Source organism: Moschus berezovskii, chromosome X (assembly GCF_049115385.1).
Source record: "Moschus berezovskii isolate FMDL1 chromosome X, NW_MosBer_1.0, whole genome shotgun sequence".
Classification (NCBI taxonomy): domain Eukaryota; kingdom Metazoa; phylum Chordata; class Mammalia; order Artiodactyla; family Moschidae; genus Moschus; species Moschus berezovskii.
In genome coordinates, this window is record NC_142488.1 from 3,759,874 (window position 1) to 3,777,195 (window position 17,322).

A 17,322-nucleotide genomic window follows, 5' to 3' on the forward strand; every position below is an offset into this window, starting at 1 on the left:
AAACTACACAACCATAAAAAATGTTGAAATCTTGCCATTTGCAGCAACATGGATGACAGTACTTGGTGAAGTGAACAAAGGTGAGCAAAGACAAAGGCTGTATGATATCACTTATATGTCAAATCTAAAAAATAAAACAAACTAGGGAGTGTAACCAAAAAGCAGCAAATCCAGAGGTACAGAAAATAAACTAGTGGTTAGTGTGGGCAGTGGGTTACGGTTAAGGTAACAGCTGGGGAGTAAGAGGTACAAACTACTATACATAAAGAAAACAGTGTACAAAGATATCTGGTACACCATGGGGAATAAAGCCTATATTTTAAACCTATCAAAGGAGTATACAGAAATTACGAATCAATATGTAGTACATCACTAACTTCTGTAATATTCTACACTCACTATACTTCCATTTCAAAACAACAACCAAAAAAGTATAGACTCCTCTGAAGGATGCCGTGACAACAAATTCCTGGTAAAGAAGGAATCTTTTAAGCCAGACAGTACTGTCTTTAGTTGTAGAACATAAGCTTAAACTGACCTCTTCAATGCTAAATAAATAACACGGGAGTTAGAGCTCTGAGTCTTGGACTGTTTGTCCCATTTTGGAACCTGAGGATATAAAAGAATCTAAGTATCAGTGTCCTTGAATTACCTTCGTATGTCCTCTGATTTCCCATTTATTATGAAGGCAAATGTCGAGGTCTACGTAAACTTTCCTTAAAATTAATCCCTCTATAAAATCCAAAGATTGCAAACAAAAGCTCAGCTGCCAACCAGGATGTCAGAAGATGAAGTCTGTGTAACCAAGCTCCTGTGATTAACCACTGTTGGATCATTATGTATTCCACCAAGAGAGGCATCCTATAAGAAGTGGGACCAATTCACAGCTGCCCCAACGGCTGAGACAGCCTGAGCTTCTGTACAGAAGGACCGCAAGAGTCACAAGATGAAGCCTGTGTTCCTGACTCTTATCCTTGGTCTGGTGTGTGCTGCCCAGGAAGCTCCAACTGAGCTAGACCCCTCGCAGGTACCCACATTCAGCGGATCTCATAGAAGTCCTGGGTTCTGTGTGTGTGTGTGAGAGAGAGAGAGACCACCTTCTTTATATGTATGAGCAAACTGCATAGATAAGCCATAGTGTACCTATCTGCTGCTGCTGCTGCTGCTGCTGAGTCACTTCAGTCGTGTCCGACTCTGTGTGACCCCATAGTTGGAAGCCCACCAGGCTCCCCCATCCCTGGGATTCTCCAGGCAAGAACACTGAAGTGGGTTGCCATTTCCTTCTCCAATGTGTGAAAGTGAAGTCGCTCAGTCGTGTCTGACCCTTAGCGATCCCACGGACTGCAGCCTACTACATGTGCATAATACAACCCTCTGTCTTTCTGCTCCTGGCACCTTTTATGTTTTAACTTCTTACTCTGTGTGTGTGTGTGTCAGGCGGGGGTGGGGGGGAAGCCTACCATGCTATCCTTTAGGGATCGATGAACGGTCAAGGTCTTAATGTTGCTCTTTTAGCTATTTTAAGAAACTCAAACTCTATGCTTTCTGCTCGAATATGAGCGATTCTTTCATGTTATTCTGCAAGGCATTGGATAGAATCCTACTTTGCTTAGAAGATTGAATTTTCACCTCTTCTGAGGTAAATGCAGAGCCAAAGACTGGGTTGGGTATTGGTGAGAACCCAGTGAAAAGACTGAGTGATGTTCATGGAGACCTTCCTTCTTAGATTACAGGAGACTGGCACCACATTCTCACGGCTGCAGATAACAAGGAGAAGATTGAGGAAGGAGGGCCCCTGACGGTATACATTCGTCGGCTTAAATGTAGTGACGGCTGTTCCGAGCTATCCGTTGAATTTTATGCCAAGTAAGTACAATCTGCCTAAAGTGAGAACAATGAGACTGCTGAGTGCTGCCATGGGCTCCGGTCGACAACGTGCAATGAATGGTGTGAGGCATAGTTGTGAAGATCAGTGTGTGAACTCTATCAATGGAAGGCTGCCCTCAAGCTCTGGGGAACAGATGCTGGCAAAGGAACATCTTATCTGTTTTTCAGGTCTCCCGAGGAATGCACATTAATCAATGTAGTTGCAGAGAGAGAAGGGGATATTTATCACGTAGGATGTGAGTACGGGAGCTCTACCCATTGTGTGCGTCTTCCCAAGCATGTTAGATGCTCAGCTGTGTCTGACTCTTGTGACACCATAGACTCTAGCTCAACAGGCTCCTCTGTCCATGGGATGCTGCAGGCAAGAATACTGGAGTGAGTTGTCATTTCCTCCTCCGGTACCTCCCTGACCCAGGGATCGAGCTCAAGTCTCCTGCATCTCCAGCTATAGTAAACGGATTCCTTGTTGCTGAGCCACCTGAAAAGTCCCTTATTTACCTGTCAAGATCAAATTTTCTTTAACTGAAGAAATCCTTTAAACAGGAAAAGTGTTTTCTTAGCATGTTGAAGAAGCAGAACCTGATTCATTTAAATCTTATAGATAAGTATAGGAATACTTAAAATGAAAATAAAAAAATTTCACACTAAGTTTTACCCAATTTGAAATCAAAAGGGGCACTGGCACAGACCTCGACCTCCATAGTTTCAATATTAAAAAATAACCTCAAATACCAATATTGTAATGTTAGATAATGAAAAGTACTCATTTGATTCTCATGGGGAAAATGTACAATGGAACAGCCTAATCCTGGTCAGAGGCACTTTTTCAAAAAATTTCATCTGCGGACATTGGACACAGGACCTAATTAGCAAACATTCCAGAGTATATATCTCTAACATTTGGCGATACCTTCATTTCAACCTCTTTGAATACCTCTCTACCAGAAGATAATTTTTTTTTATCTATTAAGATTTATTTTCATATAATTTCCTTAAATTCACAGAATATCTTTGTAATCATGACTGTACTAGTGAATTTGGTCAAAAAAATCCTGAAATTCTCACAGTCAGCTCTGGTGAGTTCATATGAGATGACTGAGGTCCAACACTTACTATAGTTGGGAAGAGCAACTTTGCAATCGTTCACAGACTCTTTGGTCTAAAGACTGGAAGTCTTCACTGTCTTAAGATGAGGGGTGTGTGGAGAAAGCTTTCCAAGTTCACTAAGTGTTCCAACAGGTTCTAACTACAGACCACAAGAAATGCCAGTGAGACGGTGGCATCTCACTAAAGAAGCGAGGATTGATGATAGCATGTGAAGAATATGACATGTCCAAATGTAAAGGACTTAATCACTTTGAGATTTGATATTTTTTTCCTGTCACAGATGTGGGTTCAAACATTTTCGAAGTGATTCCTGTATCAGAGAATGCATTGGTACTGTACGCTGAAAACTCTGATGGTGAGAAGACTACGAAAGTGACTCACCTCCTTGGTATGTTTTTGAAGCTTATTCTGAGCAAATTAACAGTGTTCATATTATCATTCTTTCATTTAAGGACAGAAGTGCATGAACACCTTATATTTATTAAGCAGACTAGAGCAGACCTGAGTTCACATGGGAGAATTCAGACTTCATGCGCCATGATCCAGGGGTTGCAGAAAGGTTGTCTACTACAAAACTTAAGAAATGCATCCACTGGGGATTCTATTGGATGACATTAAAAAAAAAATAGATACACTTTCCCAGGAGGTGCAATGAAATATTCCAGGATGCTCCACAGATTTCTTGATAAATATCATATATTGGAGTTGCCAGGATTGGACACGAAAGTGAACAAGGTTAGAATTTGAGTTCAGAGACTCGCAGGTCCTGGACATGACAGCTTCCTCTTGAATACAAATGGTTTTTTTTTTTTTTTTTTTTTTTTTGCCACAATCAATAAAACACCTCTGGAAACCTGAACCCAAACCTATGCAAATCACCTCTGGATCATAAAGCATCTTTCAGAAGCAGCGTGGTTAGTCATGTCAATCTTTCTCACAACCAGCCAACCACAAGGTGCATTTTACACGACCCTTTACCCTTCTGATATTATATCCATATGGGGGTGGGTGGGGCTGCAGTCAGGTCTCTGAGGATGACAAAGCCTGATTTTATCTCTGAATTGCATTTGTGATGAGATTAGAGTGCCTGATGAGAACTCGAAAAAATGTATCCCCCATTCATTTCAACATTGCTGTTCAGTCATAAGTGGTCTCTGACTGATAATGGCTCCATGGAGTGCAGCCTGCAGAGTTGCTCTGCCTTCCACTATTTCCCAGCGTGGGATCAAACTCCTGTCCATTGAGTCAGTGTTGGTCTCTATACGTCTTAATAGATTAAGGTTGAGGAAAATCCCAGAGTCGGAATTCTAGGATGCAGACAATGTGGACAGGTCGGAGTTAGACTCGGAAGGATATCTGAGTCTCAGGACCCACCAGGACCTTCTCCGATGTGCCATTCCAGCTTGCGTCTGACTTGGAGATGCATAGGCTCAGAGGTGAATGGTCTGTAGTTCACACAGTAGTTGTAAGAACTGGAATGTGATAAAATGTTAACCACATGGACTCTATCCCCTGAACATCTGAAGACCTGGTGTGCACAGCTCTGTAGACAGTTTCCTGGAGAGCAGGGTTTCGGTGATGGCAGAGGGCCATGGTGATGGTGAGACCGACTAGACACTGCACACAGGAGCTGGGTGACACTCTGTAAGCTACCAAGGATTCTAACGCACCCCTCTTCTGCCTTCTTTGCTACTGAACCCAGCCAAAGGAGACAGTGTCACTCAAGAAGAAAGTCAGCAGTATGAGGAACTGACGGAAAAAAAGGGGATTCCACCAGAAAATATCGAAGACCTCACTGAGACAGGTAAAGCCAGGAGGACAACAGGGATCCGAAATGAAACCACATCATGAGGATGCTCGATTCACATTTCCTGTTCACAGAGTCATCTTTACAAAGGCTGCTATGAAATAATCCCTTCAAAGGGAGGCAGGCCAATGATTATTTTTCCACTCTTTCCTCTCTTTCACAGACGACTGTCCTAAATAAGATCTGACAGCCTCCTCTGGGTGAGTAGAATCACGACATATACAACACTGAGTTTTCTTCCTAAGGTAAGACTTTGTTCTGGGGCATACCACTTTAATCATGGGATATATACCCAAGGGACTATATTACTCAACTATGTCAAAGAAGGAAATAATGCCATTTGCAGCAACAAGGGCACATCTAGAGATGATCATGCTAAGGGAAGTAAGGAAAAGAAAGGCAAGTTTGATATCACTTTCATGTGGAACCAAAAGGTATGGCACAAATGTACTATTTACAAAAGAGAACCAGGCTCACGGTCCAAAAAAACTTGATGGTTCCTAAAGAGAAAATGGGGACAGGGATATACTAGGAGCTTGGATGGAGAGATACACACTTCTGGTTATATATACATGCATGTTTAACTGAGAGCTTCCTGGTGGTTCAGGGGTAAAGAATCCACCTGCCAATGCAGGAAATCTGGGTTTGAGCCCTGGGTTGGGAAGATTTCCGGGAGTTGGAAATGGCAACCCACTCAAGTATTCTTGCCTGGGAAATCCAATGGACAGAGGAGTCTGGCAGGTTAAAGTCCATAGGAACACAAAAGTGTGGCACAGGATTGGTGCCTAGACAACAACAACAAAAATGCCTAAACGATCATGTTGCTCCACACGTGAAACTAACACAATATTGCACATCAACTGCCTGTCAATAAAAATTAGTTTTAAAAAGGAATAGGAACACAAAACTCTTTACCTTGACACATGGTAAAGACTAGGGATTATACAAGTTTAGATTTAAATATCTAAACACTCACACTGCTCTAGACTCAACCGTGAAATGCTGAGGACCACAGAGGAGACTGTGTGATGCCCTGAGCTGTGAAATACGATGAATCCTGGTGAATACCAGTGCGAGTGAATGACCTTACAGCCACAATACCTTCATGATGAAAACATAAGATTTATAGGACAAGTAGGAGGAACCGGTTACACAATAATCTCCTACACCAGGGGGCTGTGCAGATGCAACTCAGCAACTCTCAACATACCAGCTGATCCACGACTGATCACAAATACTTTCAGCAGGTGGCATTTCTATGCAACCCCCTATGGGCACACCCACAGAGGGACTTTTGCGAAATGGGTCCTGAAGGGAAATTTCTCCAGTGCTTTCAACCACAAGTGCTTCTATTCTCTGTTTCATTCTCTGACCAACATCATGTAAATCCTAATCAGCTCAACTATGTTTTACTTTTTTTTCTGTTTATAGACGTGAACGAAGAAAGAACACATGTAGCATCTCAGCACTCATTTGTCACAATCAGCCATAAGAAGATGAAATTCATTTTCCTTGAAATCCTCATTTCTTCTCTCCCAGGAAGTCATGTTCCTGGACACATGGCTTTCCAACTATGAACCTCCTCTGCCCTTGCTGATGATTCTGGGTTCCTAAACTGATCAATAAAATGATTACTTCACAGATGTATAGTGAACAAGCGTGCTATATTTGAAAATGCACGAATCATGTAAACTCAAGTATCCAGAAAATCTAGTGACTGCGAAGCAGGAGATAACCTTGCTTAGGATGCTTGGTGTCAATCTTGAAAGCGTCAAAGAGAAGGTAGAATAAACTACAGGAGGTAGTACTGCAGGATTCATAACTGTCCTCCAAATGTCACGTGAGAGATGGGATTGTTTGCTTAGACAACTTCAAAGAGAATCTGAGCAGTCTGAAAAAGCAGGTGAAATAACCTCAACTATGTGGTAAAGCACCATTCATCTATTGTGGGGTTGCAGGAGGCGGTAGTGATTTTGCAGAATGCAGGCTTAATGGGCTTCCAGGTGGCGGGGGGCGGGGAGGCACTGGAGAAAAAAGAAAAATGAACCTACAAAGGCAGGAGACGCAAGAGATGCAGGTTCAATCCCTGGATCCAGAAGATGCCCTGGAGGAGGAATTGGAACCCACTCCAATATTCATGCCTGGAGAATCTCAAGGACAGAGAAGCCCCATGGGCTATATAGCCCATGGTGTTGCAAAGAGTCAGACATGATTTATCAAATGAGCGCACACACACATACAAAAAAACTGAACAGTATTTACTCAAGAAACAGGGCTGATGGTGGTTCCAACACGTGGGGTCTGTTGGGTTCAACTCGGGCTGCTACTGTCCTGCTCCAACACAGAAAGCCATGGTGTTCGTACTGATGTAGGTGCTAAGTTATATGCAGATTGGCAGAAAAATCCCTCACAAGGGGTGTTTTAAAATAGTCATTGATTGGTGCCTACTGATGGGAAAAAAGGAGCATTGTGGGTACCCAAAATGGTCATGCCACTAGAGCAGACGAGAAACCAGGAAAGTGGTTAAGGAAGATGAGAAAGATGAGGCAGTCCTCGAACATCTGGAAGTTTTGGGTAGACTCCTGGGGATGTGGAAGTCTGTGTACACTTGAAATTGTACAGGAGTGACAGGAAAGACAGAACACAGCACTGCTCACCCAGGGCTCACTGGAAACTACATGTACTTTGAATGTCGAAGGTCTCCAAGGGCAAGACATTTGAGTCGGATCATGTGAATTGTTCAAAGAGAATGGAACCGTAATGGATGAAGAATAAGCTATGCCCACTTCATGGATCACTGCCTTGTGAGTGAAGGGGCTTGGGTAACGAAGAAGCTATGAGCCATTTCGTGGAGGTCCACCCAAGAGAGACAAGTGCAGCAGAGAGTCCGACAGAACGTGATCCACTACAGGAGGGAGTGGCCAACCACTCCAGTATTCTTGCCATGGTAACACCATGAACTGTATAGCAAGGCAAAAAGATATGATGATGCAAGTTGACAATCGGACGCCCACCAGTGTTGGAAGGTGTCCAGAATGCTACTGGGGAAGAGTTGAGGATGATGAATACTTCAGAAGCAATGAAGCTATGCCCAGGTAGGGCTGACTCCTGGGAAGCAGCCTTTTAAATGAAAATTACAATTATAAAACAGAAAGAAAGAACGCAGAGCAGAGAGACTTCTCTAGGGGTCCAATTGTTCAGAATCCACCTGCCAATGCAAGGGACGCACATTGAACCCCTGATCTGGGAAGATCCCACTTGCCGAGGGGCAACAAAACCCATGGACCACAACCTCTGAGCCTTTGCTCAGCCACAGCAAGCCACAATAAATTAACAAATTAACCACCAAGCTGAGAAGCTCTCAAACCTCAAGGAGAGAGAAGCTGAGCCAGCATCAAAGATCCAGTGTGTGTCTGAAAAAAAAAAAAAAAAAAAGGAAAACTAATCAGAGCTTATAACAAGTATGACCACAGGAAAGACACTAATAAAGTTTTAAAAGTTCTATGTGAAACTCTTTCATCTTAAATAATGCAAGGAACATAAGGAACCAGGAAGGGGAGGTATAAGACTATTAAAAAAGGTTATCATAATCATTATTTTCAAGGAACTATATCTATCTGACTCATAACAAATCCTGGGGAAGAGGGATCTATGCCAAGTGGATTGAGGATAATCATGTGGATTTATGAACTCTTCAACTTTGCAGGGAGAAAGAGCAGAAAAGTTTACTCGAAGAATAAATGCATACAGAGACCACAGCAAAAATCAACAAAGCTAAAAGCTGGATCTTTGAGAAGATAAAGAAAATAGAAAAACCATTAGCCAGACTCATCAAGAAAAACAGTGAGAAGAATCAAATCAACTAAATTAGAAAAGAAATTGGAGAAATAAGAGCAGACAACACAGAAGTACAAAGGAACATAAGAGACTGCTAGCAGTAATTATATGACAATAAAATGGACAACTTTCAAGAAATGGACAAATTCTTAGAAAAGCAAACTTTCAAAACCTGAACCAGAGGAAATAGAAAATCTGGTCAGAACCATCACAAGCACAAACTCGAAACGGTAATCAGAAATCTTCCAGCAAACAAAAGCCCAGGACCAGACGGCTTCACAGCTGAATTCTACCAAAAATTTAAAGAAGAGCTAACATCTATGCTACTCAAACTCTTCCAGAAAGTTGCAGAGGAAGGTAAACTTCCACACTCATTCTATGAGGCCACCATCACCCTAATACCAAAGCCAGACAAAGATGCCACAGAAAAAGAAAACTACAGGTCAATATCACTGATGAACATAGATGCAAAATCCTGAACAAAATTCTAGCAGATGGAATCCAACAACATATTAAAAAGATGATATATCATGACCAAGAAGGCTTTATCCCATGGATGCAGGATTCTTTAATACCCGTCAATCAACGAATGTGATACACCACATTAAAAAATCGAAACATAAAAAACATATGATTATCTCAATTAATTCAGAGTAAGACTTTGAACAAAATTCAACACCCATTTATGATCAAAACCCTCCAGAAAGCAGGTATAGAAGGAACAGACCTCAACATAGTTCAACAACCAGAGAAGAAAAAGAAATAAACGTAATTCATGATTGGAAAAGAAGAAGGAAAACTCTCATTGTTTGCAGATTACATTTTGGATGGAATCCTGGAAAAAAAAATTTTTTCCACCATAAAAATACTAGAGCTAAACAATGAATACAGTAAAGTTGCAGGATACAAAATTAACACGCAGAAATCTCTTTCGTTCCTATACACTAACAATGAGAAAACAAAAAGAGAAATTAAGGAAACAATTCCTTTCACCATTGCAACGAAAATAATCAAATACTTAGAAATAAAGCTACCTAAAGAAGCAAAAGACTTAAATATAGACAATACAGAAATATGATGAAAGAAATCAAAGTTGACACAAATAGATGGAGAAATATACCATGTTCATGGATAGGAAGAATCAACAGGCTGAAAACGAGTATACTACCCAAAGCAATGTATAGATTCAATGCAATCTCTATCAAGCTACCAACGGTATTTTATCAGAGAACTAGAACAAATAATTTCACAATTTCTGTGGAAATGCAAAAACTCTTGAATAGCCACAGCAATCTTCAGAAAGAAGAATGAAACTGGAGGAATCAACCTGCCTGATTTCAGACTGTGCTACAAAGCTGCAGTCGTCAGGACAGTACGGTACTGGTACAAAGAAATATAGATCAATGGAACAAAATAGAAAGCCCAGAGACAAATCCACGGCACTATGGACACCTTATCTTTGGAAAAGGAAGCAGGAATATCCAATGGAGTAAAGATAATCTTTCAGAATGTTCCACAGTTTATTGTGATCCACACAGTCAAAGGCTTTGGCATAGTCAATGAAGAAGAAATAGATGTATTTCTGAAACTCTCTTGCTTTCTCCATGATCCAGCGGATGTTGGCAATTTGATCTCTGGTGCCTCTGCCTTTTCTAAACCCTGCTTGAACATCGGGGAGTTCACGGATTACACACTGCTGAAGCCTGGCTTGGAGAATTTTGAGCATGACTTTACTAGCGTGTGAGATGAGTGCAATTGTGCGGTAGTTTGAGCATTCTTTGGCATTCCCTTTCTTTGGGATTGGAATGAAGACTGACTTCTTCCAGTCCTGTGGCCACTGCTGAGTTTTCCAAATCTGCTGGCATATTGAGTGCAGCACTTTCACAGCATCATCTTTCAAGACTTGAAATAGCTCAACTGGAATTCCATCACCTCCACTAGCTTTGTTAGTAGTGATGCTTTCTAAGGCCCACTTAACTTCACATTCCAAGATGTCTGGCTCTAGGTCAGTGATCACGTTATCGTGACTATCTTGGTCGTGAAGATCTTTTTTGTATGGGAATCCCAGACTACCTGACCTGCCTCTTGAGAAACCTGCATGCCGGTCAGGAAGCAACAGTTAGAACTGGACATGGAACAATAGACTGGTTCCAGACAGGAAAAGGTGTACGTCAAGGTTGTATATTGTCACCTTGCTTATTTAACTTATATGCAGAGTACATCATGAGGAACGCTGGGCTGGAAGAAGCACAAGCTGGAATCAAGATTGCTGGGAGAAATATCAATAACCTCAGATATGCAGATGACACTACCCTTATGGCAGAAAGTGAAGAGGAACTCAAAAGCCTCTTGATGAAAGTGAAAGAGGAGAGTGAAAAGGTTGGCTTGAAGCTCAACATTCAGGAAACAAAGATCATGGCATCTGGTCCCATCACTTCATGGGAAATAGATGGAAAAACAGTGGAAACAGTGTCAGACTTTATTTTTTTGGGTTCCAAAATCACTGCAGATGCTGATTGCAGCCATGAAATTAAAAGACGCTTGCTCCTTGGAAGGAAAGTTATGACCAACCTTGATAGTATATTAAAAAACAGAGACGTTACTTTGCCAACCAAGGTCCGTCTAGTCAAGGCAATGGTTTTTCCTGTGGTCATGTATGGATGGGAGAGTTGGACTGTGAAGAAAGCTGATCGCCGAAGAATCGATGCTTTTGAACTGTGGTGTTGGAGAAGACTCTTGAGAGTCCCTTGGACTGCAAGGAGATCCAACCAGTCCATTCTAAAGGAGATCAATCCTGTATGTTCATTGGAGGGAGTGATGCTAAAGCTGAAACTGCAATACTTTGGCCACCTCATGCGACGAGTTAACTCACTGGAAAAGACTCTGATGCTGGGAAAGGTTGGGGGCGGGAGGAGAAAGGGGCGACGAAGAATGAAATGGCTGGATGGCATCACTGACTCTGTGGACATGAGTTTGAGTGTACTCCGGGAGTTGGTGATGGACAGGGAGGCCTGGCGTGCTGTGATTCATGGGGTGGCGGAGAGTAGGACACGACTGAGCGACTGAACTGACCTGAACTGAAAGATAATTTCTTTAACAATTGGTGCTGGGAAAACTTGCCAAACTCTTGTAAAAGAATGAAACTAGAACATTTTCTAACACCATATACAACAATAAGCTCAAAAAGGATTAAAGATCTGAACGTAAGACCAGAAATGATAAAATTCCTACAGCAGAACATAGGCAAAACACTCTCTGACATAAATCACAGCAGGATCCTCCATGACCCACCTCCCAGAGTCATGGAAATAAAAGCAAAAATAAACAAATGGGACCTAATTAAAATCAAAAGCTTCTGCACAACAAAGGAAACTATAACCAAGGTGAACAGACAGCCTTCAGAAAGGGAGAAAATAATAGCAAATGAAGCAACTGACAAAGAATTAATCTCAAAAATATACAAGCATCTCCTGCAGCTCAATTCCAGAAAAATAAATGCCCCAATCAAAAAATGACCCAAAGAACTGAACAGACATTTCTCCAAAGACATGCAGATGGCTAACGAACACATGAAAAGGTGCTCAACATCACTCAATATCAGAGAAGCGCAAATCAAAACCACAATGAGGAACCATCTCATGCTCATCAGAATGACTGCTATCAAAAACTCTACAAACACTATGCTGGAGAGGGTGCGGAGAAAAAGGAACCCTCTTACACTGTTGGTGGGAATGCAGACTAGTACAGCCACTATGGAGAACAGTGTGGAGATTCCTCAAAAAACTGGAAATAGAACTGCCATACGATCCAGCAATCCCACTGCTGGGCACACACACTGAGGAAACCGTAATTGAAAGAGACACAGGTACCCCAATGTTCATCCCAGTACTGTTTATAATAGCCAGGACATGGAAGCAACCTAGATGTCCATCGGCAGACAAATGGATAAGAAAGCTGTGGCACATATATACAACGGAGTATTACTCAGCTATTAAAAAGAGTGCATTTGAATCAGTTCTCGTGATGTGGATGAAACTGAAGCCTATAATACAGAGTGAATTAAGTCAGAAAGTAAACCACCAATACATTATACTAATGTATATATATGGAATTTAGAAAGATGGTAACTCTCACCCTATATGCGAGACAGCAAAAGAGACACAGATGTAACAGTGTTTTGGCCTCTGAGGGACAAGGCGAGGGTGGGACGATTTGAGAGAATACTATTGAAACTTGTATATTATCATATGTGAAATAGATCGCCCGTTCAGGTCTGAAGCATGAGACAGGATGCTCTGGGCTCCTGCACTGGGATAACCTTGGGAGATGGGATGGGAGAGAAGTGGGAAAGGGGTACAGGATGGGGCACACGTGTACACCGATGGCTGGTTCATTTCAATGTATGGCAAAAGACACAACATTAGTAAATAATTAGCCTACAATTAAGATAAATAGATTAATTTTCAAAGAAAAATAGCAAATGTCTCTTGCCACCAGGCTCCTCTGTCCATAGAATTTGCGAGGAAAAAAACACAGGAAAGTGTTGCTATACCTTTCTTGAAGGAATCCTCATGATGCAGGGAGCAAACCAGATCTCCTGCATTGCAGGCAGATTCTCTACCATCTGAGCCATCAGGAAAGCATACATGAGAAACACGTGAATACACACATATGTCTTATCGCCTACTTGCCTGGAGAATCCCAGGAACAGCGGAGCCTGGTCGGCTGCCGTCTACGGGGTCGCACAGAGTCGGACACTACTGAAGCGACTTAGCAGCAGCAGCAGCAGCAACGTGTGTGCGTCTGTGTGTGTGTATATGATACAAACACCGAAGGCCTACGCTCCAAGGGGCTGACAAGGATATGTGCAATACTGTTAATAATAGTCACCACGCTGTTCATTACATCTTTCTTCAAATCACAAGAGATTTTCTGGTAATGAAAACTAAACAAGAACAATGACACAAACTACTACTTCATTCAACTAAAGGCTTATGTTTAAAACTGAGTATCCATTTATATTGAGAACTCGGCAGCATGAATTTACTCAATGAGTACATGTTTTGGCTCAAATTGTAGCAAAACTACCATCTTGGTAACTCAGATACCCTTTAGGAAAAATCACTAGAAATATACAATACTCCAATGATCTATAAATGGATGAGGAATTCTATTTTCACAAGCTTCTGTACTGCGAACACTCCATTCCAGGCTTCAAAAGTATATGAACCGTGAATTTCCAGGTGTTCAACCTGGATATTGAAAAGGCAGATGAACCAGTGATCAAATTGCCAATATCCGTTGGATCATTGAAATTTCAAGTAAGTTCCAGGGAAACATCTATTTCTGCTTGATTGACTATGCCAAAAGCTTTGACTGTGTGGTTCACAACAAACTGGAAAATTCTGAAAGAGATGGGAATACCAGACCACCTATCCTGCCTCTTGAGAAATCTGTATGCAGGTCAGGAAGCAACACTTAGAACCGGACATGGAACAACAAGCAGACTGGTTCAAATTGGGAAAGGAGTACCTCAAGGCTGTATATTGTCACCCTGATTATTTAACTTATATGCAGAGTACATCACGACAAACGCTGGGCTGGAGGAAGCACAAGCTGCAATTAACATTGCTGGGAGAAATATCAATAACCTCAGATACGCAGATGACACTACACTTATGGCAGAAAGCAAAGAAGAACTAAAGAGTCTCTCGATGAAAGTGAAAGAGGAGAGTGAAAAACTTGTCTTAAAGCTCAACATTCAAAAAAAGGAAGATCATGGAATCTCGTCCCTTCACCTCATGGGAAATAGATGGGAAAAGAACGGAAACAATGAGAGATTTCATTTTTGTGGGGTCCAAAATCACTGCAGTTGGTGACTGCAGCCATCAAATTAAAAGATGCTTGCTTCTTGGACGAAAACTTACGACCAACCTAAACAGCATATTAAAAAGCAGAGTCATCACTTTTCCAACAAGGTTACATCTAGTCAAAACTATAGTTTCTCCACTAGTCACCTATAGATGTGAGGGTTGGGCTATAAAGATAGCTGAGTGCCAAAGAATGAATGCTTTTGAACTGTGCTGTTTGGAGAAGACTCTTGAGAGTCCCTTGGATTGCATGAAGATCCAACCAGTCATTCCTAAAGCAGATCAGTCCTGAACATACGTTGGAAGGACTGATGCTGAAGCTGAAACTCCAATACATTGGCCAACTGATGGGAAGAACTAACTCATTGGAAAAGTCTCTAGGGTTGGTAAAGATTGAAGGTAGGAGGAGAATGGGACAACAGAGGAAGAGATGGATGGATGACATCACCAAATCTAGGGACATGAGTTTGAGTGAACTCCTGGGGTAGCTGATAGACAGGGAGGCCTGGCATGCTGCAGTCCATGGGGTCGCAGAGTCAGACACGACTGAGTGACTGAGCTGAACTGAAGTGATAGAGTTCGGTTGCTGGAAAAATTGGAAATCCATATGCCAATAAAAAAGAATTTCATCCCATTCATTGCTCCATGGTTTACAACTAATCCATAGATATGACATGGTCTACAACAGACAGACTCACAGACCTATATGTAAGACCCAAAGCAAGAAACACTCTTGCAGGAAAACGCAGGGGATACTCTGTGACCAAAGATTAGGTGGTTACTGATTAGAATATACACCAAGAGGATCCTTCACTGGGAAATATAACCAGGCCTCTATCCAGATATTTTCGTCTTTGATGGACAACTTTAGGAAGCACAAGAGAAGTCAGCGTTTGGAGGAAAATATGGGCACATCTCTATCTGAAAAGAGGGGCTTCCCTGGTGGCTCAGACAGTAAACAATCTGCCTGCACTGCAGGCGGAGAACGCACTGGAGACCCACTCCAGTACTCTTACCTGGAGACTCCCATCGACAGAGGAGCCTGGTAGGCCGCAGTCCATAGGGTCGCTAACAGTTGGACACGACTGAGCGACTTCACTTTCCCTTTTCACTTTCATGCATTGGAGAAGGAAAAGGCAACCCACTCCAGTGTTCTTGCCCAGAGAATCCCAGGGATGGGGCAGCCTGGGAGGATGCCGTCGATGGGGTTGTACAGAGTCGGACCGACTGACGTGAAAGAACAGCAGCAGCAGCAATGCAGAAGACCGAGACGCGGATTCGACCCCTGGGTTGCTAACATCCCCTGGAGAAGCCCGGGGACCCAACAAAATATTCCTGATGGGAAAATTCCATGGGCAGAGGTGCCAGGAGGGCTACAGCCCATGGAGTTGCGAAAACTCAGACACCATTGAACGACCTACTTTACTTTTATCTGAAAAGGGACTGGTATGCAGAATATATAAAAAGCCTTCAAAAGACTGTTCTATACATCTGTGTCTCTTTCAGAGGGACCCTATGGGGAGGGAGGTGGGAGGGTGGGGTTCAAGATGGGGAACACATGTACACCCAGGGTGGGTTCATGTCAATGTATGGCAAAACCAATAAAACATTGTAAAGTAATTAGCCTCCAATTAAAATAAATAAATTAAATTAAAATTTAAAGAAAATAATAAAATAAAAATCCTTCAAACTTCGTAAAAAAATTAAGAAATCATTCATCAGTAATGAACAAATGCCTTGGAGAGACACCAAAGAAAACAGACAAGTGGTAACCTGATCTCTGCATTCATTCAGGAAATGGAAATTACAACCGTAACTAGATACCATCACACACTTATTACAGTCTCTAAAAAGAACGTGACTGACGACACAGACTCCAGGCAAGGATGGAGCAGAGGAAATTCTCTGCCAGGCCTCGAAGAAACTACACAACCATAAAAAATGTTGAAATCTTGCCATTTGCAGCAACATGGATGACAGTACTTGGTGAAGTGAACAAAGGTGAGCAAAGACAAAGGCTGTATGATATCACTTATATGTCAAATCTAAAAAATAAAACAAACTAGGGAGTGTAACCAAAAAGCAGCAAATCCAGAGGTACAGAAAATAAACTAGTGGTTAGTGTGGGCAGTGGGTTACGGTTAAGGTAACAGCTGGGGAGTAAGAGGTACAAACTACTATACATAAAGAAAACAGTGTACAAAGATATCTGGTACACCATGGGGAATAAAGCCTATATTTTAAACCTATCAAAGGAGTATACAGAAATTACGAATCAATATATAGTACATCACTAACTTCTGTAATATTCTACACTCACTATACTTCCATTTCAAAACAACAACCAAAAAAGTATAGACTCCTCTGAAGGATGCCGTGACAACAAATTCCTGGTAAAGAAGGAATCTTTTAAGCCAGACAGTACTGTCTTTAGTTGTAGAACATAAGCTTAAACTGACCTCTTCAATGCTAAATAAATAACACGGGAGTTAGAGCTCTGAGTCTTGGACTGTTTGTCCCATTTTGGAACCTGAGGATATAAAAGAATCTAAGTATCAGTGTCCTTGAATTACCTTCGTATGTCCTCTGATTTCCCATTTATTATGAAGGCAAATGTCGAGGTCTACGTAAACTTTCCTTAAAATTAATCCCTCTATAAAATCCAAAGATTGCAAACAAAAGCTCAGCTGCCAACCAGGATGTCAGAAGATGAAGTCTGTGTAACCAAGCTCCTGTGATTAACCACTGTTGGATCATTATGTATTCCACCAAGAGAGGCATCCTATAAGAAGTGGGACCAATTCACAGCTGCCC

The 17,322-nt window shown here is 41.8% G+C and overlaps 1 protein-coding gene across 1 annotated transcript; it reads left to right on the top strand.

The window, feature by feature from the left end:
• Positions 1-893: 893 nt before the first annotated feature.
• Positions 894-5,236, top strand: LOC129564449 (allergen Bos d 2-like). The gene is made up of 6 exons (XM_055438449.2): positions 894-1,027; positions 1,727-1,866; positions 2,056-2,123; positions 3,275-3,382; positions 4,697-4,798; positions 4,965-5,236. The coding sequence occupies exons 1-6, from the start codon at positions 947-949 to the stop codon at positions 4,979-4,981; spliced, it is 516 nt and encodes a 171-aa protein (XP_055294424.2). The 5' UTR covers positions 894-946; the 3' UTR covers positions 4,982-5,236.
• Positions 5,237-17,322: the final 12,086 nt, after the last annotated feature.

Bases quoted from the DNA above. Each gene is read 5' to 3' on its own strand.
- LOC129564449 (XM_055438449.2), top strand. From the start codon at position 947: ATGAAGCCTGTGTTCCTGACTCTTATCCTTGGTCTGGTGTGTGCTGCC. The intron at 1,028-1,726 runs GTACCCACATTC...CTTCCTTCTTAG, and splicing joins CTGAGCTAGACCCCTCGCAG to ATTACAGGAGACTGGCACCA. The intron at 3,383-4,696 runs GTATGTTTTTGA...TACTGAACCCAG, and splicing joins GAAAGTGACTCACCTCCTTG to CCAAAGGAGACAGTGTCACT.